The 24,310-nt window shown below is 41.4% G+C and overlaps 1 protein-coding gene across 3 annotated transcripts in view; it reads right to left on the bottom strand.

Moving 5' to 3' along the window:
* ahr2 (aryl hydrocarbon receptor 2) overlaps positions 1–19,133 on the bottom strand; it is a 54,501-nt gene extending 35,368 nt beyond the window's left edge. Inside the window, exons 1-2 of one of the 3 annotated variants that reach the window (XM_047151581.2) lie at positions 18,646–19,133; positions 7,048–7,235 (exon numbers count right to left, since the gene is read on the bottom strand). In XM_047151581.2, coding sequence (XP_047007537.1) covers positions 7,048–7,235; positions 18,646–18,719 — 262 coding nt within the window. In that variant the 5' untranslated portion in view covers positions 18,720–19,133. Of the gene's footprint in view, positions 1–7,047; positions 7,236–13,576; positions 13,945–18,645 lie in introns of those variants that run through there. The other 2 variants (XM_047151580.2, XM_017459013.3) reach the window with 2 other exon arrangements.
* Positions 19,134–24,310: the final 5,177 nt, after the last annotated feature.

The following is a 24,310-nucleotide window of genomic DNA, read 5'->3' on the forward strand; positions in this document are numbered from 1 at the left end:
AAGTGCACTCCGTTACTACGCCGTCTTCGCTAACCACTTTTTACTGGTAACGGCTTCACACGGGCCACGTCTCAAACCTGAGGCAGTGCACTGTTTAGGAAAGCCGTGTGCGGTTTGGGACGCAGCCCAGCTCCCTCATGCAGTAAATAAGTGCTGTTTTGCAGACGGTGTGTGTGTGTGTGTGTGTGTGAGGTGGCGATAGCATCGATCAGAGGCGGCTAACAGCAACTGGCTTCTCAGTCAAAACACACATGCAGCTGCTCATGTGGGAACAGGCCCAGAGAAAGAGAGAGAGACAGGGAGAGAGAGAGCGAGAGAGAGAGAGAGAGAAACAGTATGTGTGTGTTACACGGCTCGCAAAAATATCCAGTAACCCATACAAACACACTCGTACACACACACACACACACACTGATAATTAGGATGCTCTGGGCAGAGAATTTGGAAACACACTAGAAGTTTTTGGACGCAGAGAGAAATCCTGCGTCTATAATGAAAGAGAAATAATCGAGGGAAATAAAAGAGAGATAAAAGGGAGATGAAAGAGAGATAAAAGGGAGAGGGATGAAAGACTAATGCATTTAAAAAATAGTTTAAAAAGCTGAAAAGTTGAACAGTGCTCACAACGAGGGAGAAGACTACATTTTTTTAAGCTCCCTTACTGTTTGTCTCTCTATCTCAGGTTAAATCATGTGTGTGTGTGAGCGTGCTCGAGGCTCTGAAGCGTTACTGCACGCTATGAGGGTCTCGCGCCTGTTTGTGTGTGTGTGTTAAGACTTTCCCGTTAAAACGTGTCTGAATTGGGAGTATGGAATTCCCCAAATGTTCCTCTTCCTGGATTGGACTGGCCTGGATTGAACTGGATTGGTCTAGATTGGTCTGGATTGGACTGGATTAAACTGGATTGGATTGGACTGGATTGAACTGGATTGGACTGGATTGGACTGGATTGGATTGGCCTGGATTGGTCTAGATTGGTCTGGATTGGACTGGATTGAACTGGATTGGATTGGACTGGATTGAACTGGATTGGATTGGCCTGGATTGAACTGGATTGGTCTAGATTGGTCTGGATTGAACTGGATTGGATTGAACTGGATTGGTCTGCATTGGAGTGGATTGGTCTGGATTGAACTGGATTGGTCTGCATTGGAGTGGATTGAACTGGATTGGTCTGGATTGAACTGGACTGGATTGAACTGGATTGGTCTGCATTGGAGTGGATTGGAGTGGATTGAACTGGATTGGTCTGGATTGAACTGGATTGGTCTGCATTGGAGTGGATTGAACTGGATTGGTCTGCATTGGAGTGGATTGAACTGGATTGGTCTGGATTGAACTGGATTGGTCTGGATTGAACTGGATTGGTCTGCATTGGAGTGGATTGGTCTGGATTGAACTGGATTGGTCTGGATTAGGGATGTCACGAGAACCGATACTTCAGTACCAAGTCGGTACCAACATTCTTAAAAGGTGACGATACTTGTTTTTCTGGAATGGCGTTGGAACCGTTTCTAATGGAGGTACCAAGTTGCGATTGTTCCGGACCTGAACGGGGTAGCAAATACGCGCAAGTGTTTTAGTCGGTCCACACGTGGTGAGGAAGAAGAGGAACGCCTACGAGCACACGGGAAAAACTACAGAATATTACCTTAGCTTAACAAGTTTAGCTCACCGCGACTCGTTGAGAGGAAATGTGGTGTAGAATACGGAAATACTTCGCATTCGAGGCGATGACAACAAACATATAATCGATGCTGTGAAGCCGGTGGGCGACCGACGCTATGATTCATTTCATACAATGCGAGGAAACACCTGGAATTTGCCGAAGCACCTGAAAGACGGTCCTGTATTATGTTTGTTTGCGGCAGCTGGCTTTGTGGCCGTGAAACCAGCTAACGTTACGCTCCGTGGAATGTTAGCGATAGCCAGTTATTCGTTAACGACGCTAACGCATTGCGATGTTATAAACGACCTCCTAATGGACACCGTGCACCGCCATTCAGCCCGGGTCCTGTCAGATAAATGTAGCCTCATGTCACTAATAATTATTCACCTGTTCATGCTTTTAATAACTCTTTCTGTCCTGCCCCCACATCAGTGAATTTACACTAATGCCTGCATTCAGAGTATAAGGTGCGTGTGTGTGTGTGTGTGAACACAGACGCGCGCGTCTCAGAGTGCTGCGCCTCCACTGTAGCCTCCACTCATTGTCAGACAGTGTTTGATAACTAAAATCTCTCTCTCACTCCTTTTGCCAGCATCAGCCAGAGGAAGATGTCCTCCAGGAGAGTTTTTAATAAATTGTTTTCATTTTTATTTTTTATACCACACCGTGGTATCGACTTTGGTATCGAGTATCGTGTACTTTTGGTGGTATCGGTCCCGACTACTAGATTTTTGGTATCGTGACATCTCTTGTCTGGATTAAACTGGACTGGACTGGATTGAACTGGATTGGTCTGGATTAAAGTGGATTGGACTGGATTAAAGTGGATTAGTCTGGATTAAAGTGGATTGGACTGGATTGAACAGGTTTGGATTTGAACTGGATTGGACTGGATTGGAATGATGATGTGATAAATATCTCTCTATCTTTCTACGTTAATAACTTCATGTTCAGAATTATTCATTAATAACTCTACATTAACTTTCAGGATCGCTCAAACGTATGTGCGTTATTCTAATTCTCATCATTATTTCACACTTTCCTGTGTGAAATAATGATCCGTGGCTTCCATGTCTCACACACACACACATACACACAGTTCCACAGCATCAGTGCAACCAGTGCATGCTGGGAGCTGCACACAATGCAGTGTTTGTGCAGTGGAGCGTGGGACTGAACCTCAGGCTCTTTCTCAGACTGAAGCTTCCCCATCAACATACACACAAACACATTTTTATACTTTATTTTCAATTTTGCGTGTTTTTTTTCTCTCCTACACACCAGTGACCAATCACGCAGCTGATTGGATGATAGCACTTTATGCTAATATATGTTTGTTATTCGATCTGTGGAATTTAAATATTTATTCGTAAACTGTTTGCAGTCGAGTTTACACAAAAAATGAGGTGTTCATGAAAATCTTGTTAGTTGGGGGGGGGGGGGGGGGGGGGGGGGGTTTGCATTCTACGTTTCCATAAATTTCCATCTAAGGAGACTCACCGCTGTGAACGTCGGCTGATTGGCTTCGAAACGTATCATCGCTGATGGGTTTAAATAAATAAATAAATTTTATATATATATATATATATATATATATATATATATATATATATAAAAACAATGTCAAGTTTACATCACTTAATTATCTCAGAACGTTTTGTAAAACTCCATCCGTAAATAAGGACAAATAAGACTTAGCTGATCAGGTAGCTGACGCACTGCCGTGGCCGAGCAGCATTACTGGCTGAGCTGCATTTAGCACATGCCACACTTAGGGGGCGCTCTTTCACCCGGTAGCTTTCAGCTCTCTTTCCACTCCCTCCCGGATTTTGTGATTTTTACGATCGCAGAAACGAACATAAAATCGAGCAAACTCAATACGCAATATTCAGAGGAGCTTGCAATTTTTTCAAACTTACCGTAGATTCGGGCCGAGACGCTTCACGTGACGTCATCGCGACTGTACGTACTGTCTTTCTGCCTTTAATGGAATTTTGTGGGCGTGGCTAAATGGAAATCAGCCCTGCCTTGGAAAGGCAGCGCTTGGAAATTTCGAGCTGTTTATAAGCATCATTTCACGTGAATGAACTCAAAACGTCCTTCGCGTGCCGGGACACAAAAATCGAGAAACGTTTCAAAATCCAGTCGAGACGAGAGGTTACTAACATGAGATGGAGGAAAAGGGGGCGGGGCTCCCAGGGGGTCAGGTAAAACGTGTAGAGGGAATTTTTAGTTCGGTTCGACCATGAGAACATTTACACGCACCTTTGCTGAATGGTGATGAGTTGACGAACGATGAGATGGACCAGAGTTTGAGGTCACATGACACCATGAACCTGTAAATTAATTAACGGAACGGAAAATAACCGTTCAGGTATCTATAAAAACGCTGAATACACATGACCCATATTCCCTAACACAACAGGTGTAACGTAGTTAAACCACAATAGGGTGGTTTAACACATCACACAGTTCCGCTACACCATCACCGTGGCAACAAGAGCTCACCAGCGCCCTGTGTGCACAAGATCTGCTTCACACCGGCGGTTACTAGGGCAGGACTGCAAACACACACACACACACCTTTTAGACTTCAGCCCTAGAGGCTATGTGTTAATAGTGCAAGTCTCAAAAGACAATTAGAACATTACAGTGTGTGTGTGTGTGTGTGTGTGAGTCTATCCTCTTTCCATTAGGTACGCTCTCTCTCTCTCTCTCTCTTTCCTTTCTCTCACCTTTCACCTTCCTCGCCTTATCCTGTCTGTCTCTCTCGCCGATGTGAAGCTGTCTGTCAGTCTGTCTTTCTCTCGGTCTGTTGATATTTTGGGCGAGAACAATGACAGGAAGTGTGAGGCTGCAGTTTAACTTCACCTCCGCTGAACATTTGGAGAATGAGAGAGACAGAGAGAGAGAGAGAGAGAGAGAGAGAGAGCGAGAGAGCGAGAGCTGATAATCCTGCAGTGCTCATATTATATGGACTAAAACGTTAGAAACACACACACACACACACACAGAGCATTCTTTACATACAGCACATAACTATCTGAAGGTCGCATGTGTGGCACAGACTCGTATCTGTTTGTCTATATCTATCTAGCTGTCTTCCTGTCTCTCTTTTTAATGTCGATCCATCTGTCTGTCTGTGTATTCATCTCTCTTTATTCGTCTGTCTGTCTATCCATCTATATCTATCGGTTTGTCTGCCTATTTGTTTATCTGTCTGCATGTCTACTCATCTGTCTGTCTGTCCTTCTGTCTGTCTATCTGTTTATCTGAGAGCAGTATAGTGTACTCTGATTGGCTGAGAGCAGTACAGTGTGTTCTGATTGGCTGAGAGCAGTACAGTGTGTTCTGATTAGCTGACAGCAGTACAGTGTGTTCTGATTGGCTGAGAGCAGTACAGTGTGTTCTGACTGGCTGAGAGCAACACGGTGTGTTCTGATTGGCTGAGAGCAGTGCAGTGTATTCTGATTGGCTGAGAGCAGTACAGTGTGTTCGGACTGGCTGAGAGCAGTACAGTGTGTTCTGACTGGCTGAGAGCAACACGGTGTGTTCTGATTGGCTGAGATTAGTACGGTGTGTTCTGCTTGGCTGAGAGCAGTACAGTGTGTTCTGATTGGCTGAGAGCAGTACAGTGTGTTCTGATTGGCTGAGAGCAGTACAGTGTGTTCTGACTGGCTGAGAGCAGTACAGTGTGTTCTGATTGGCTGAGAGCAGTACAGTGTGTTCTGACTGGCTGAGAGCAGTACAGTGTGTTCTGATTGGCTGAGAGCAGTACGGTGTGTTCTGACTGGCTGAGAGCAGTACGGTGTGTTCTGATGCTGGTGCTACACTGCTGACCCACTGTCCTGCATCCACATGAGCTGTGTGTGTGTGTGTGTGTGTGTGTGTGTGTGTGTGTGTGTGTGTGAGGAAACAGGAGATGGTATTGGTTAGAAAGGCGTGTCCAATGCAGCCTCGGCTAACAGGAAGACTCCATTAAGACGCCACGTGTGGTGTGAAATTCCAAACCGCAGACAGCAGGACACTACTGATAGCGGTGGCCCTTTTAATTTTACTGCCCGAGACGAGATTAACACAATGGGGTGATGACGGATTTGTAGATCAGGTGACTGGAAGGACTGCTCAAGGAGAAGTCTTACGGGTTCGAACACCCAAACACACACACGCTTTCCAACAAGTGCAAATCGACACTTCTAAAAATTGACTCCTTGATTCTCTATTACTCCAGGACCGAATCATTCATTTGAACCAAAATGAGTTTTTTACAGTTACATTTGAGTCTAGAGCTGCAACAACTAATCGATACAACAGATAATAATTGATTAGGAAAATCGTTGTCAATGAATCTCATTATGGATTAGTTGGTCTGCGCGGCACGGGGTGTGTTTACTCGTTACGTTACGCCTGTTCCGAAAACACGCTTCAGAGAGTAAATACTAAAGTTGTGTCCCAAATGACGTACTGTGCACTTACACTGTGCACTCTGCACTACCGTCTAGTGCTGTGATTCTCAACCGGGGGTCCGCGGTCAGTGACGTGATTGCAGGGGGTCCGTAGGAACGTTTTAAAAATGTTTAAATAATATTATGTATATATTTTTTGTTAAATGTATAAAAACATATTCAAATGAGATATTTTAAACTTAATCAATTTGGTTATTCGCAAATATCAGGTTAGCTGAGCTGACGATCGTTCATTGATGGATTTTATTTGAAATTTCTTTACAATATAATTTACAAAAAAAAAATCTTTTTGCAAAAACCTACGAGTGGTAGAGAAGTTCAAGTGTCACGTTGATGGATAAAATAAACAAAGGATAATTCAGAGAGTCAAATTAAATGTCACACCAACAATAAAATGTAAAAAAAAAAAAAAACCTTGAAAGGTTTTGATTCAATTGTAATGTGAATATTATTAATGTTAAATATGAATAAAATAAAGCAACATATATAGAAATGCCTGTTTAATCTGTAGCCTATATAATTGTTGTTCAGTGAGTGGGGTGTGGATTGTTTGAAATATGCTAGGGGTCCAAATCTCACAAAAGGTTGAGAACCACTGGTCTAGTGTAGGAATTTTAGAAAGATAATATATATCAAATGGAACACATTAGTTTTTTACTAACCTAAAATTTTGCCCCATCCAATTAATCGGAAAAATAAAAAATAAAAATAATAATTAAAAAATTGGCCAGCTAATCGATTATGAAAATAATCGTTAGTTGCAGCCCTATTTGAGTCATAAATGTGTTCGAGAACTGAGCGCCGCTGTTTATCGGCCAAAAAAATATTTAAAAAAAACACCTATCTGCTACCGCGGAAACTGGATCGGGAAGTTTAAAAGAATCTTCTGAATCACTGGGTCAATTGACTCACCGTTGAAGAAGCTCTTGACCTTCAGGTATCCGACGCTGAGCCTGAGGACGGACAGCTTGTCCAGCCGGGAGCGAACGTCCTCGGAGAAGGGCAGCAGGCTGGTCAGCTTGTCCAACTCCATGTTTAGCCGATCCCTGTGCCGCTTTGAAGGGTTGGACTTGGCGCCTTCGGGTGGAGGAGGCTTCGGTCTGGAACAAGAACCCAAATACCCAACTCATGATGTATTCATAATCAAAGCTAGTGATGCTAAATCATTTAGCAAAGAACGTGATGCGCTGGCTGCTATAAAATAAGTTCTCATGTAGTTTTGCCAACAAAATTTCAGAACACAAGTGTTAGAATTCCATGTATCACAGATTATGCCTTCCAGACCTCTGTCAGCCCTTTCAGCCTGTTCTACAATTACATCTATTAACATTACTCTTAGTTCTGTGCTGCTATGAGCTACGTAAGTAAAGTGTGGTTTACCGTGGAACGTTCAGGCCTGGGGGGTCCAAAATGAACACGCACTGACTTCATGCATGCTCACACAGACATCCCACTTTATTCACGCAGAGCACAAGTATTTATACACATTGATAACGGCAGTGCGTGGACGGTTTCTACTGGCGCAGGTGCCAGCCAGATAGGCAAAAAAAAACACACAGCACACTATGTCTTTTCAATAGACAGAAAATACATGTGCCAGCTATAAGAAAGATGGCCGTTGATCAGCTTATTTAAAGGGGTAATTCAATGAATACATTCATCATAGGTATTCGATAGCAGTTCATAATATAAGAGAATACACGATATAAGAGAATTTCCTTTCAACGAGAAAACTAGAATAAATCAAATCACGGAGCACAAACTCCGCCCCTACCATAACCGTAACCAATCGGAACTTTACACACCAGCCGGCTGGCTCTTAAGAATTCACATAGTTAAACGTTTTTTATTACGTAACTAGCTAAAAATGTTAGCACGAACTGAAAAACTGAAACGAGAACCAACATATTTATCCCAAACGTTCTTTTAAAACGATCAGCTACCGCCTCGATCCGATGACTCAACTGCAAAGACGAGTAAAGGGAGCAATTATTTTTGGACATTATTTTGACATTGATTTACTGCCGTAAGATTATTTATTTTTTTTTTTTGGGGGGGGGGGGAGGGCAGAAATAGCATCAAACGGAATACTTTCGTGCACTACAAAGGGAGCGAGGAACTATTTCGGGTTCAGCCGCGTGCTAAGCTTTCATTTTAATTTATCTCTGATCTGTGTTTTTTTTTTTTTTTTTTTGGGGGGGGGGGGGGGGGGGGGTCAAAACCTTTCAAATATGTGGGTTTGTGCAGAGGAATGGAAAAAAAGAGTGCATTTCTAAACTGGGCTGAAATGGAGAGAGAGAGAGAGAGAGAGAGAGAGAGAGAGAGAGAGAGTGGGGGGGGGACGTCTGAAAACAATTAGGAGCTGGTTGGAGTTTTGTTTTAGTAAAAAACAGGCCTAAAAATAAAGACGGGGTGAGACGGGTCGAGAGAGAGAGAGAGAGAGAGAGAGAGAGAGAAAACAAGAGATATCCAAGAAATGCATTCAGCATCTCTGTGTGTCTGAAATTGTGATAACATCCCCACTGTGACCTCATTTCCTGTTTCAGAGGGCGAGCTTGGGGACAAATGAAGCGACTGTGACAAACAGAAGGAAAGAAAATGAAGAGAGGTATTCTGTCCATCACTCCATTCCCACTCCAGGGACTCGCCATTTTGCTTAACGTTAACGACAGTGAATGTTAATAAGATGATCTGATTTAACAGTAAAGGTTTAGCTGGAGGCGACATAACGCTCAGGTACCGTGTGTGTGTGTGTAATTAGTTTATCCTCATTAGATCATTACCCAATCTCGAGAAACTCATTTAATGGTACGTCACCCACGCCGCTGGTTACAATAAATGCTAAAAGCGCTTTTCTTCCATCGCTCGCTCTCTCGGAGCTTCGCTCACAGCCGAAACTAAATACTTTCACTACTAATTTACCGTTTAGACGCACATCATTAATTATTAATCAAACTGCAGCTGGTGTGCTGAACACAAGAGACATGGAGAACAGCACAGAGAACAGGATGGAGAACATCACAGAGAACCAGATGAAGAACAGGACAGAAAACAGTATGAAGGACAAGATGGAGAACATATCAGAGAACATAAAAGAGAACCAGATGAAGAACAGGACAGAGAACAGGATGAAGCACAGGATGGAGAGCAGCACAGAGAACCAGATGAAGAACAAGAACAGGATGGAGAGCATATCAGAGAACATAAAAGAGAACCAGATGAAGAACAGGACAGAGAACAGGATGGAGAACAGAACAGAGAACCAGATGAAGAAAAGGACAGAAAACAGTATGAAGAACAGGATGGAGAGCATCACAGAGAACCAGATGAAGAACAAGAACAGTATGAAGAACAGGATGGAGAGCATATCAGAGAACATAAAAGAGAACCAGATGAAGAACAGGACAGAGAACAGGATGAAGAACAGGATGGAGAGCATCACAAAGAACCAAATGGAGAACAGAACAGAGAACCACGTGAAGAACAGGCTGGAGAACAGAACGGAGAACCTAAGTTCTATGTTTTACTGAAAGCTAGCCTAGCAAGATTCCGAAATGCATCATTAAAAGCGATCTTAGCAAAACTGGAGAACATTTTCCTCAGAAGTGGATCGGGAATTTTAGCTTAGAAAAGACTGACGGAGGCTCTCCTCCCGCTTCGATGGATTAGGTTTGATTAAAATCCCAATCCAAATTGAGCAGGAACTAGCGTAACAATTCAGGAGTGTGTTTGAGTGGAATTGTGCAGTGGGGCATTTTTAATGAAAGCTAATCGAGCAGGAAGCTAGCTTAGCATTCCAAGAGCATCATACTGAGAGGCTCAGTGAAGTACAGCTGAGAGTACTCCAGAGCTTTTACTGACGTTAAGTGTGTGATGATAAAGTTAGCTTAATTAGCAAGAAAGATTTCAGGACAAGGTAGTGAGATAGAAGAGTGAGCATTTCGCTGAGAGAACATGACTCAGCGAAAATATTCCATACAGCTAGTTTAAACCATAAAGACGATAATAATTTACAGCTAGCTTAGCAAGACGAATTAGCAGGAGGACATTTTGACGAGGGTTGTTTCTGTCAGACAGGAGAACCTTTTTGTGTGTGTGTGTGTGTGTGTTATGGTGTTAGTGAGAGTGTGGAAGGTTTTAGCGAGCGCTAGCTTGGCAAGCACAGCATTAGCTGGCACGTTATCATTCTGCCGTAATGAAAGCCATTATCCAGGTCTGAGCCAGGACTTTACTGGAATCACTGTCATCAAAAAAGAAAAAGAAAATGGCCGTCTCCTGTGAGGAATCTCCGCCTCGCCTCGCCTCGAGCCGGCCGCCAGACCCTAATTACGTTTCCCAGAAATAAAGAATGAGGCGAAAGTGACCTCAGCAGAAAAAGAAAAAAAAAAAGGGAGGAAAAAAAGGACGGCGAGACAGAAAGGAGCATTCAGTCGTTCAGGTCTGGGGGGAAAACGCATCATCATTGTGCACCAACAACAAAAATAAAAAACTATTTTAGAGAAAAAAAAAAGAGGATTAGTTTCACTCGGGTAAAAAGCTGATCTGATTTTACTTTTATATTTTTATTTTATAAATCATTTGCATCTCAGTTACAATCTAACAATCGTTACAAAAGAACTCAAATAATAATACGTTCAAATAAACTTCATGCCAGGTTAGCCCCGCCCACGTCACAGGCGGACGCTGCAACGTCATCTAGCAGCGTTTTCCGCATACGGGGCTTATACAGACCAATCAAACGTTTACGCGTCCTAAACTTTCAAATAAACAGAAACAATCATTAAACGAAACAAACATACTTTTGAAATAAAACATTAAAAAAAAAAGAAAGAAAGAAAACCCCAAGTGAATAAAAAAAACAAGAACACAATTATTTAAAATAAATAACTATGCAAACAAACAAATAAACGATATCCATTATTTTAAAAAGGGGCGGAGTCTGTAACGATGACACAAAGCTGGAAGGTATTAGAAGCGGGGAGGATAATGGGGGCGGTGGATTCTTTAAAACAATAGTGCCTCAGTGTGAAGCAGACACGATTGAACCAGCCTTTTGTTTTCACACGGATTTCATCACACACACACACACACACACACACACACAGCGGAATTACATATATGAGTTACAGCAGAATAACTGGAACCTTCTAGAACACCCGACTCTCTGTGGGTTACACTGTAATAACTGGAACCTTCTAGAACACCCGACTCTCTGTGGGTTACACTGTAATAACTGGAACCTTCTAGAACACCCGACTCTCTGTGGGTTACACTGTAATAACTGGAACCTTCTAGAACACCCGACTCTCTGTGGGTTACACTGTAATAACTGGAACCTTCTAGAACACCCGACTCTCTGTGGGTTACACTGTAATAACTGGAACCTTCTAGAACACCCGACTCTCTGTGTTCCAATTATTACAGCATAATACACAGTGAAAAACATTCTGGAATATGTTGATAGTTCTTTGGCGTTTCCATGGTCACCGTGTCGTTGCAATGCTAGCATGTGATTGGTGTTTCCCGAGTTGCCTAGCGACGGTGTTCCCAGAAGGTTCCTTTTGAACTCATTTTACATCAGAGTTCTTAAAGTCATTATTCTCATGATTCTCCAGCACAGGGGGCAGGGGAACCTGAGTGTACTGTGTCTTACTGTAAACTCCCATGATTCCTTGCTGTTAAGTACACGTGCACACACACACACACACACACACACACACACACACACACACTCCATCATGGTAAAGAAAGAACACAAGGTCTCTCGGCTGGTTAATTGGGCGACGTCCACTGGAATGGCACGTTCTCGTCTGATAACCCTGCTGAACTCACACACACACACATCTGGTTCTGATCTCACACACACACACACACACACAGGAAAAAAAGGTTTGCTTCCAGTATGGCATTCTGGTGTGAATCACTGTGTGTGTGTGTGTGTGTGTGTGAGACCACCCTGAAGTTGATTATTTTCCGATAACAGCACGTCCGCAGGTGTTTTATTCCTCTTACACCACAGCAGCTTACCAACTATTACAATTTTTATTTATTGAAAAACGTCTCAAGACAGCAAGAAAGAGAGGGAGAGAAGAAATATGTGTGTATATGGAAAGAGACTGCGAGAGCGGGGGAAGAGAAAGAAAGAAAGAGAGAAAGACAGAGAGAGACAGCGACAGAAAGAGACAGAAAGAGAGTGAGACAGAGAGAGCATGACACAGAGAGAGAGAGCAACAAAGAGAGTGAGACAGAGAGTGAGACAGAGAGAGACAAAGAGAGAGAGACAGAGAGTGAGACAGAGAGAGAGACAGAGAGAGAGAGAGACAGATAGAGAGTGAGACAGAGAGAGACAAAGAGAGAGAGACAGAGAAAGACAAAGAGAGAGAGAGGCAGAGTGAGAGAGACAGAGAGAGACAGAGAGAGAGGCAGAGTGAGACAGAGAGAGACAGAGAGAGACAAAGAGAGAGAGACAGAGAGTGAGACACAGAGAGAGAGGCAGAAAGAGACAGAGAGAGAGAGAGACAGAGAGTGAGACAGAGAGACAAAGAGAGAGAGACAGAGAGAGAGTGACAGAGAGAGGTAGAGATAGACAGAGAGAGACAGAGTGAGAGAGACAGAGAGTGAGACAGAGAGAGACAAAGAGAGAGAGACAGAGAGTGAGACAGAGAGAGAGTGAGACAGAGAGACAGACAGAAAGAGAGTGTTAGACAGAGAGCAAGAGAAAGCGACAGAAATACAGTGAAACAGAAAGACAGAGACAGTCAGAGAGAGGTAAATTGTGTGTGTGTGTGTGTGTGTGTGTGTGTGTGTGTGTGTGAGAAGCCAGAGTCAAGTTACACACTAGTTGAATGCGCTCTTTGTGTGAGGCTTGGAGAACCCGACGCCCTCGCGGCTCACTTAAGTGTCTACATACATACACACACACACACACACACATACACACACGTACTGAGATACAGCACTGAGATACAGCCGTGTGTATATATGCGTATATATATGTGTGTGTGTGTGTGTGTTATGAGCTGACACGACCATCCCAGACAGACTGTTACCATGGAAACTCCATAAATTAACACACATTTATTTAACGCTGAACTCGGAGGTGTGAACTTCACACAGGTGACTTTAATAATCTGAGTAAAGCACACACACACACACACACACACAGACACACACACAGACACACACACACATGCAGAACCCAACTTTGTACACCAGGAACTTTCCTCGAGTCGCTGTTGGACTTTGCTGACTGAATGCTCTTATATTCATATAGGTAATATTCATAAGCTTTTTCAGTTCCACACTTGAGTATCAGGACTGGATCATTTGCAGCTCGGTGTGTGTGTGTGTGTGTGTGTGTGTGTGTGTTTTCACGTGACATTTTAATCATTACTGACAGCTTTCACTTCATTAACCGAGTGTTAATCTCCAGGGGACTTACGCTGCGTCCAACTGAAACTCACACCTGGAAGCTTCTGATCTCCACCGAAGGTCTCTTCTACCCCCGAGTTCAGAGAGCGACGTCGACTCAAACCAACATGGCGGCCCGGACATCGGCAGGAAACACAGCAGCACTTCTTCCCTTTAAACGAGCATTCGGCATACAGACCTACATGTTACATGTTCGGAGGCGTCCCAAACGCGGAGGTCGAAAGTGTCCGGATGAGCCGAGTACCAACTTCTGAGGCAAGTCGAATGCACCGCAAGGACACAAAACAGCTACAACGTTAGCATTCCTACGTTACTACAGAAATACACTAGCACACGACTAGCAATGTCATGATCACGTATCGCGATTGGCCAAGACTGTGATTAACCTAACCCCCCCCCCCCCCCCCCCCCCCCCCCCCACTGAACCACGATTTACCTGACATGATCCACTCTCTGAAGGCCACATGTATAAAGACTACATAGAAAATATATTCATAAGGAATTGAAGGAACACTTCATTATAAACACATTTAATTATTTTATCAATGGCTTACAGTTCATAAAACGCTAAAAGAATGGATTATACTATAAGTAGCGCTTATAGCGCATTACATCACGTTACGAACGCTACTCGTAAAGCATCATAACGATAGCTACGCATTAGAATGTGACATGACTGTGCTCGTACATTATTATAGATATGGCCTTCATAGGAAGTTACCAAAATAACAAGCTAAAACGAACAGTGTGACGAATGCCACAAAATGTGCATCTATGTGTGTGTGTAGAAACAGTTATAAATACGCTCTGAAGACATCCTGAATAACACTGAAAGTGAAAAGTGAACAACGAATCGATGAATCCGATAATTAAAATAACGGACAGCGAACGGCATTACGGATTAATCGGGTCAGTGACGTCACGGCGGATAACCCCACCCCGTCGGGGACGTCACTTCACGACGGTCAAAAACGCATTTCTATGAATAAAACCCGTGTGAAAAACAGCGGAGGTCACAGAGTGAGCTGCTGCTGAGGGAAAAGTGCAGGATCCAGCTCGTCCAAAACATGAGAACGTTTTATATTAAGTGCTTCGAACAAACTGGTACGTGTATTAACGTGGTTCATCGCGTCAGTCGCTGCGACAGTTGCGTGTGCTGTTTAACGTGTTCCGGACATGTTTTCTTCAGCGCAGAAATGACATGTTTCCCTTCATATCCTTATCAGTAAATGCTAGAAAGTCACGCCAGTATTTCCATTTTACATGAAGTCTCGTCCTGAAAGCGAGCGAGTCTCCGTTAAACTTCACTGAACGAGCGCGAGTCCACGCAAATCACACATCGCGCAATAGAAAGGAAGTGCAATAACTCTTGACTAAAATATACCTTTTTTAATCATTCATTTCCCACTGGCCCTTTAACATGACTAATCGAAGAAATAGTCAACAGATTAATCGATTATCAAAATAATCGTTAGTTGCCGCATTAGTTCAGTGTATTAAAGTGAATACACTGTCTTTCGAATCAAAGAATTACTTCAGTATCGAATAAAACAAACAAACGAACGAATCGTGAGTCGAATCATTTCAGTCGGCTCAAAGATTCATTCTTGAACCCCAGGCCTACAAACTAAAACTTGTTTAAAAAAAACAATAAAAAAAATAAAAAAAAACATAAAGTGCGACAAGACAGGTTTTGTTTGTAAGTCGTGATTATAGATTTGAATCGTGATTATGATTTTAAAGCGTTTTTGATCACGCGCTTTTGTCCAGCTGGTGTGTTTTGTATAAAAGCATCTGCATAATGGATCAATGTAAATTTACCTGTCTGAGGGTCAGTGACCCATTAATAGGCTTTCTCAGGTGTGTCAGAGCATGACAAGTACACAGTGCACTATATTAAGGGATACAACAGCAACACTGCACACTTCAACCCCTATCTAGTGTACTCGAAAAGTACAGTGTACAGAGACGAACCCCTTGTTTGGACACCAACAGCATGCATACCATATTGAGTTCAGTCCACGCCCACTTTTTTTGGCATTGTTTTTGTACTCCTAAGTCCAGTATTCATAAAGATAACCATGATAAAGGCTTCCCATATGCACACAGTGAATAGGGGATGACGTCGTGAGCGCATCACCCTGCTTAGACACTGTGGAAAGCAGGAAGGCACATGGGATTCAGCCAAAATCGCTTCAAAGGTTGACGTGGTTGCTAGGCAACAATATCCACAACCTTTTAAAACACAGTGACATGTATTCAATATGAAATGTTCTGCAGGTTCTTATTATTTATTTGTTTTTTTTTAGAGGCAGGACTAAACACGTGTAGCATCCCTCACAGGCTCCCCCTATTTCAGGCATCAGTGGAATGATCCGTAACCATGGCGCCTTTAATCAGCGCGCGAGCCGGACAAAATGAATGCGTGACTGTTATTAACAGAAACGACTGGACGTTAATATTTAGTTATCAATAATAATATTGATAAATTATGTGTGTATATATATTATTTTCTTTACTAAATTATGGTTTCTTTTGTTAGTATATAAATAACTCATATTTTGTTGACAGGAATCTCTGTTTTTAAGTTTACCTCAGAGTACCCGTGTAAAACTCAACCAAGTTACCCGGATGTTGTTAAAATGGCTGCCTCTTCGCTAGCTTACCGTGACACCCAAACAAACCCAACACAATGAGTTTCAATTAAAAACCGTACAAAATTATTTATTTTCTTTTTAAAACTCAACCAGTGCGCCAAATGGAACGTTTCTATGTGTTTTTAAGTTGAGGCTTAAAGTCCGGTTATACGACGTGGAAGAAAGAAAAAAAAACTTTTTAAAGTCAGTTTCCACCGCCGTTGTGTAAGCTTGCGTGACTTAAAAATATGTTAATTCGAGAAGGAGGAGACGGAGGGGGAAAAAGAGGGGAAAAGACAAAAAAAAAACGTGTTCTCATAAGGGGGAGTGTAAAAAAAAGAAAGCCTATCGGATTACAATAACATCCTCGAAGCCCGACCACCCCCTCCCTCATGCGAGCATCGCGTGAGAGCACCGCGCGCCTCGATTATGATTAATATAGAGGCTCCGTCCCAAAAAAAAAAAAAAAACACCACACACAAACCCCCCGCGCACTACCGTACTAACGAGTGTGACCAAACAGGACACCACCACTACCGGCGCGACGAGACCCGTTAAACCGTCGACTGCTCATCCGCCATACTGCCTCACTCAACCCAAACAGAAAGTTCCACAGAATTTTTGTGTATGAATGTAGCGCACTACCCTCTCCATACTGCTTAGTGTGGTAGTAGTTGATTTTGGACGCGACCCAAATAAGCGCGCTTGCCAAACTAGAGTTGAGGATTTGCAGCACAAAAGGCCCGGATGTTAAGGTGGACCGGAGAGTTCAGCAGGAGGGGAAACGGAACCATTAAATGAGAGTGTTGTTCACTCCGCCCATGGGGGGAGAGTTACTCAGGGACACACACTACAGCGATTTACGCAAAGCAAAAACAAACAAACAAACAAACCAAAAAACATACACACAGAGAGACACAAAATTGAAACAAAAGTGTACGTTTACAATTACAAACTACTTTACGTTTCTTTGGTTTGTTTGTTTGTCCCCCCTCGCCTGTTGCAGTCGTACCATCAAAATCTTGTGTAAAAACAAACAAATGAATAATTTAACCTCTGATCACTGTTACCTTTAATCACTCTGTAAAAAGGCACCACACACACACACAAATTCTCAGGCACTAAGGGTACCAAAGGTACTAAAGAGGTCCGTTTCATAGCACCTCTGTGGCGAGAAGGAAAAGTTCTGACAGCGGAAAAACTACTATCAAAGTCGCGGGACCGTGAGGCAAAAGCGCACTTTGGCTGCATTTACACTGCCGGTCTTGATGCCCAATTCCAATTCGTTGACTACATCCAATTTCTTCTTGACGACCCGCTTACATCTTCTTTTAAAAGTGACCCATATATCTGATATCTGTGTTTACATTATACACTTCGTGAAACAACCTGAGGTAGACGTCACCAGAAGCTTGGGTCGAAAAGGAAGTAAAAAACGCCACAATGTGCGATGGAACGCAGACGAAAATATAACACAAGCTTTTAGTTTTCTGCACCATATTTAAAGTTGAGCAGAACACCCGCCTCTTAAGGCGGAGAAATTAAAGAAGAGAGCCCTTGTTGAGAGTCGTGTTTTCTCTGATGGTGTCCACCTGAAGTGATGTCATACGCCGCCGTCGCTTTTTCAATGACGTATGACTGGTACCAGGAGAGTATCCAATTCATATCGGTTTATTCCCACATATGAACGAGGCCTGAAGCGGATCTGAGAATATCATGGGTCATATCCGATCTGCTCCAGATGGAAGGAAAAAATCGGACTTGGGTCACTTGAACCATGTAGTGTAAATGCTGCCAAAGTGACTTCAGCGAAACACAGCTGTCTTTAAGACAAAAAAAAATGCTTTGGTGGAAAGTTTTTATAACTTTATATGCTTTATGTATTAAGTTTATAACACACTGCATGTTTGGCAAAGAAAGTTTGCAAGCAAGCAAACAAACAAACAGTTGTGTTGTAACAAGTTTTACAAACACACACTTCTTGCATATCTGTTAGGAAACACTTTTTTTAAATAAAACAAAAAGAAAACAGTGCACTTGTTTACTTGTGTGTTTAATTCATGAATGCATGTTTCAGATCAAACGCACTGTTGTTATTATCAGCTAAGAATGTTAGCCTGCGTTTACGTTACGACTTGCATTGCATATGGCTGCGCGCGTGCACACACGCACACACACACAAACCGTGCAGCTGATGCAATATAAACACCTGTAGCACGGCACGTTATTAGTGTTGCACGTGAATAACAACATTATTAGAAGTTTATGTCGCTGTTATAATCGCTGAAAAGTATCGCGGAGGAGTCGGTTGGGCCGCACGAGACGCGACGCAGCTCTCTCTCTCGCGCGCCTCCTCGTCGTCTGACGTTACTGTTTTTCCCCCCTTTTTTTTCAAAGGGGGGGAAAAAAGTAAAGAAGAAAAAGAAAAAAAGTTTCGACTCACATTTTCTGAACCGGCTTCTTCCGCTTCTTGCTCGCGTACGTCCCGCCGCCGGGCAACATGGTGTGAGTGTTCATAACAAATACAAATATTTATTTCCTTATAAAAATAAAACAACAATCACCACACACACACACACACACACACACACACACACACACACAAACACTCTCTCTCTCTCTCTCTCTCTCACACACACACACAAATACACAGAAGAAGTGTCCTCCGGTTTATCCGTGTTAAATCCGCGCGCGTGAGACCGAGAGAGAAGGGTTTCGGTTCCGAGTCGGTTCACATGGAGAGAGAAAGTCAGAGAAGGGAAACGGAGCCGACTCTCTTCCTCCCTCGCACCGATACATCCAAAGTTTTTTTGTTTTGTTTTTAAAAAGGAGCAAGGAGAAAAGCTTGCGGAAAGTTTCCCGTCTTCGGCGACGGACGTAATGGCGTGAGGACGGCGAATTTTCCTTCTTCCTTTCTGAGCGTGCGCGCGCGCGCGTGTGTGTGTGTTTTTCGCTAGCTGTCACTACACTCTGGTGAACTTTTCCTCAGAGGCGGAGAGCGCGTGCAATCTGGCCAATTGACACCACTCATAGCGACGCGCTCCCGGCCAATCAGAAACAGCTCGCGGACAACAGCGCGCTGACCAATCAGGAGCGCTAAGCCCGGACGCAGGTAATTTTTGGAGCGATGCTATTGGCTGGAGCTGTTTTTCAGGAACTCGGGTTCTTAAGGTGGAACTGAGAGTCGCGTTAACTCGGGAGGACAAATCGACTTTAATTCAGTTTTTGAGAAAACTTTTAGACACACACACACACACACACACACACACACACACACACACACAAACACACAAACACACAAACAAACAACAAAAACCCAAAGAGTGTTAATTTAAGTTTAAGTTTGTTTAATAAAAATTGTATTGTATTTGATTAACACGTAGTGTTTAATTAAAAATAGTATAGTCTTAATTAACATGTAGATTGTTTAATTCCATTTTTATAGTGTTGGATTAACATGCAGAGTGTTTAATTAAAGATTATATAGTCTTAATTAACACAGTGTTTAATTCCATTTTTATAGTGTTGGATTAACACAGAGTGTTTAATGAACAATTACGCAGTATTAATTAACATGTAGAGTGTTTAATTCCATTTTAACAGTGTTTGCTTAACATGTAGAACGTTTAATTACATCTTTATGGTGTTTGATTACCACGTAGAGCGTTCAGTAAAAAAATTCTAACATGCAATCAATGTGTAAGTGATCACTGCCATCTGAGTGTTAAATAACATAAATAACTTATAGCGTTTAATTAACATGTAGCGTGTTTAATAAACAATAACAACAACAACAACAATACTCAGCTAACATGGTGTTTAAATAAAAACATACCGTTCTCAATTAACGTGTAGTATTTAATAAAATTGTATAGTGTTCAATTATCATGTAAGTACTGAAGAAAACACCGCAGTGTTTAATTACAACGTGAGTGTTTAATAAAAGCTTACAGAAACCACAGTGCTTAATTAAGTTGTAGTGTTTAAATAAAACCTACAGAGATGAATTAACATTCAGTGTTTAGTAAAATCATTTAGTGTTCAATTAATACAAAGTGTTTCATAAAAAAATCAAAACAGCATTCAATTAACATGTAGCATGTTTAATAAAATCCCAGTGTTCAACGAATATATGGAGTATTTTAGAAAGTGAACTACAGTATTTAATGAACATGTAGAGTGTTTAATAACATCTTATAGTGTTCAGTTTAAATGTAGTGTGTTTAATAAAGTCCTAGAGTACCGTGTTACCATTTTACAGATTTCTTTACTGTGTTAAATGAACACCTGTAGTATGATACGTGAACTCTGTGTTTTGAAAAAGGCAAGAGATAAAAAGATAAAGCGTGCATAATAAATATAATAAGCAGGTCTTCATTGCTAACCGTGTTCAGTGTTTACTTTTACAGCTCCTGAGAAATTTCTTCCACAGTTGCTTCCAGTCAAAAGCTGCCAGAGGAAAGGAAAAGTTCTCTTGGCCGGTCAGTCAGGCATGTCACGGCTGGAACAGAACTTCACTCTCAACTGAGATATGACAATTTCCAGCTCATTCACTAGAAACTCAAAAATCTGGCTACTGAAGAACCAACACTGTCAACACCACACAACTTAATCCCTAATCATTCCACACTGTTTACTTCTGTTTTGTCAGTTTGGACTGACGTCCAGTCGTGTTCTGTTTTAAAAACCTTTTCATATGTTATGTTTCTTATCAGTTCTTTTATTTATTCATTTATTTTTTTTGTACATACTTCAAATCACTGTAATCGAAACGATTTCCTTTGCACTATATTCCCGAGTGAGATCATGCTAACTGTGCTATGTTAAACAAAGCAGTAAAGCAGGTTCAGGTGCAGATGGAGAACAAGTCAAAAACATCATTTGAACACAATCGCTTATTGTTGTAGTTTTGTAATGACTATTTTTTTCCATTTCTAAACTTCTTTTTTTTTTTTTAAATCTGGATTGAACAGGAAACTCTCTGAGATAGCAGTAATGCCTTTTTGCCTACAGTGAAATCGATTCAAACCCCTTATCTAGTGAACTTCACTCAAACTGATAAAGTAATGAAAGTCCCATTACTGTGGCCAAGGGGACTCAACCAAGGAGAAATGGAGAAGGAGGGGGAAAAAACACAACACTGCAATGGAGTCTTGCATTGTTGTTGTTGTTGGTTTTCTTTTTTTAAAGAGATCTATATCTCAGTCCTAACCAGGAATTAACACATTAACTCATATTATATGTCTGAACAAATCATTCTTTTGATGATTTTGATCTGTGATGATATGTACATTTAGTGCATGCTAAACCAAATCGACTGCGTTACATTTAATTGTTTTTTTGCACAAATTGCTTATTTAAACCTTATGAACATGTCAAGAATCAGGTATAGTGTGATATTTAACATTTCAACCAACCAAACAACAATTCATATCACCCAAAAGGATCATTTTTGGCACGCAATTAATGTTTAATTTTTAATTTTATGATCTAGTGGTGGTCCCTTTCCACTGATGGACATGGTACATGGTAGTGGGGTGCCAACACATACTGCTGATCAACAGACAGACTACGGTAGATGAGAGCTGGATCGATATTAAGATGTAAGCAGTATAACGAGTTGAATAATTCGATACTGATTAAAGTAGTAAATTATCAGTGTAATATTGTACTATAGTGGGCTAGATTGGACTCTTAGGTGTTGATTTGTTTTCTATAGCAGCACAGAACCACAGATTTATATTAATGCGGTTTATATTAACGAGTCATCGTTTCTGAAGTAACAGCTCGTACACAGGCAGTCGTACGGCGGAAGCTCAACGTAAAAGAAAATTTCTACAAATTAAAATGAAATGGTACACTGGGAACACTGTGTTCTGTCAGACATAGTGACATCCATTAGAGTTTATGGGCACACTCAGTACATCATGAAATAATAAACAATTCAACAACATCAAACAAAAAAATTAATTCAGTAATACAAATGCTTGTGTAGTTCTTACAATTCTCTCAATATGTGTTCTGTTCTCTATTTTATTTGTCATGTAATAGTGTGTGTGTGTAGTGTGAACTCAACCCTTGATCTAATTTGATTAAAGTGTTCTGGGTTGGACCTGACGACCAACACACAGCGTCTGTCTGATCGGCTCAGCTGATAGCATGTGTACGTGCCCTTAGGCCTTAGTAAATTAGATTCACCTGCCCTTGTGTGTGTGTGTGTGTGTGTGTGTGTATGTGTGTGTGTATGTATCTGTGTTTAGCAGACGTGCTTAAAAGGGTGTCTGCACTCTGTGGCTGTGCGAGTCAGGCCTCTGAGTCTTCACCTGAGGCGTTGTCTCCTCACACGCTGTTTATACAGCCACCAGCCAGGAAGCACACACACACCCACACACACACACACACACACATATACACATGCTCAAATAGAACGAAACCAAATAAGAGACAGAGGGCGGGGTGAAAGCTTGGAATCTGCTCAATGAGCTAAAAGAAAAACAATGCAGATAAAAGAAACGCACCATTGTCTTGTCGTGACTGTTTGGCCGCTATCAGTGTTTATGTTTCGAACACAGTCAGGACTGAGACTTTACACATACTCATGCAGTACTGTAACTTTACACATATACAGAACTGTAACTTTACACATATACAGTACTGTAACTTTACACATACTCATGCAGTACTGTAACTTTACGCATATACAGTACTGTAACTTTACACATACTCATGCAGTACTGTAACTTTACGCATATACAGTACTGTAACTTTACACATACTCATGCAGAACTGTAACTTTACGCATATACAGTACTGTAACTTTACACATACTCATGCAGTACTGTGACTTTACACATATACAGTACTGTAAGTTTACACATATACAGAACTGTAACTTTACACATATACAGTACTGTAACTTTACACATACTCATGCAGTACTGTAACTTTACACATATACAGTACTGTAACTTTACACATACTCATGCAGTACTGTGACTTTACACATATACAGTACTGTAAGTTTACACATACTCATGCAGAACTGTAACTTTACGCATATACAGTACTGTAACTTTACACATACTCATGCAGTACTGTGACTTTACACATATGCAGTACTGTAACTTTACACATATACAGAACTGTAACTTTACACATATACAGTACTGTAACTTTACACATACTCATGCAGTACTGTAACTTTACACATATACAGTACTGTAACTTTACACATACTCATGCAGTACTGTAACTTTACGCATATACAGTACTGTAACTTTACACATACTCATGCAGTACTGTAACTTTACGCATATACAGTACTGTAACTTTACACATACTCATGCAGTACTGTGACTTTACACATATACAGTACTGTAACTTTACACATACTCATGCAGAACTGTAACTTTGCACATATACAGTACTGTAACTTTACACATATACAGTACTGTAACTTTATGCTTACTCATACAGTACTGTACACATACACATATACAGTACTATAACTTTACACATACTCATGCAGTACTGTAACTTTACACATATACAGTACTGTAACTGTACACATATACAGTACTATAACATTACACATACTCATGCAGTACTGTAACTTTACACATATACAGTACTGTAACTGTACACATATACAGTACTATAACTTTACACATACTCATGCAGTACTGTAACTTTACACATATACAGTACTGTAACTGTACACATATACAGTACTATAACTTTACACATACTCATGCAGAACTGTAACTTTGCACATATACAGTACTGTAACTTTACACATATACAATACTGTAACTTTACACATACTCATGCAGAACTGTAACTTTGCACATGTACAGTACTGTAACTTTACACATATACAGTACTGTAACTTTACACTTACTCACGCAGTACTGTAACTTTACACATATACAGTACTGTAACTTTACACATACTCATACAGTACTGTAACTTTACACATACTCATACAGTACTGTAATGTTACACATACTCATGCAGAACTGTAACTTTGCACATATACAGTATTGTAACTTTACACATATACAGTACTGTAACTTTACGCTTACTCATACAGTACTGTACACATACAC

Source organism: Ictalurus punctatus, chromosome 27, assembly GCF_001660625.3.
Source record: "Ictalurus punctatus breed USDA103 chromosome 27, Coco_2.0, whole genome shotgun sequence".
NCBI classification, from domain to species: Eukaryota; Metazoa; Chordata; class Actinopteri; order Siluriformes; family Ictaluridae; genus Ictalurus; species Ictalurus punctatus.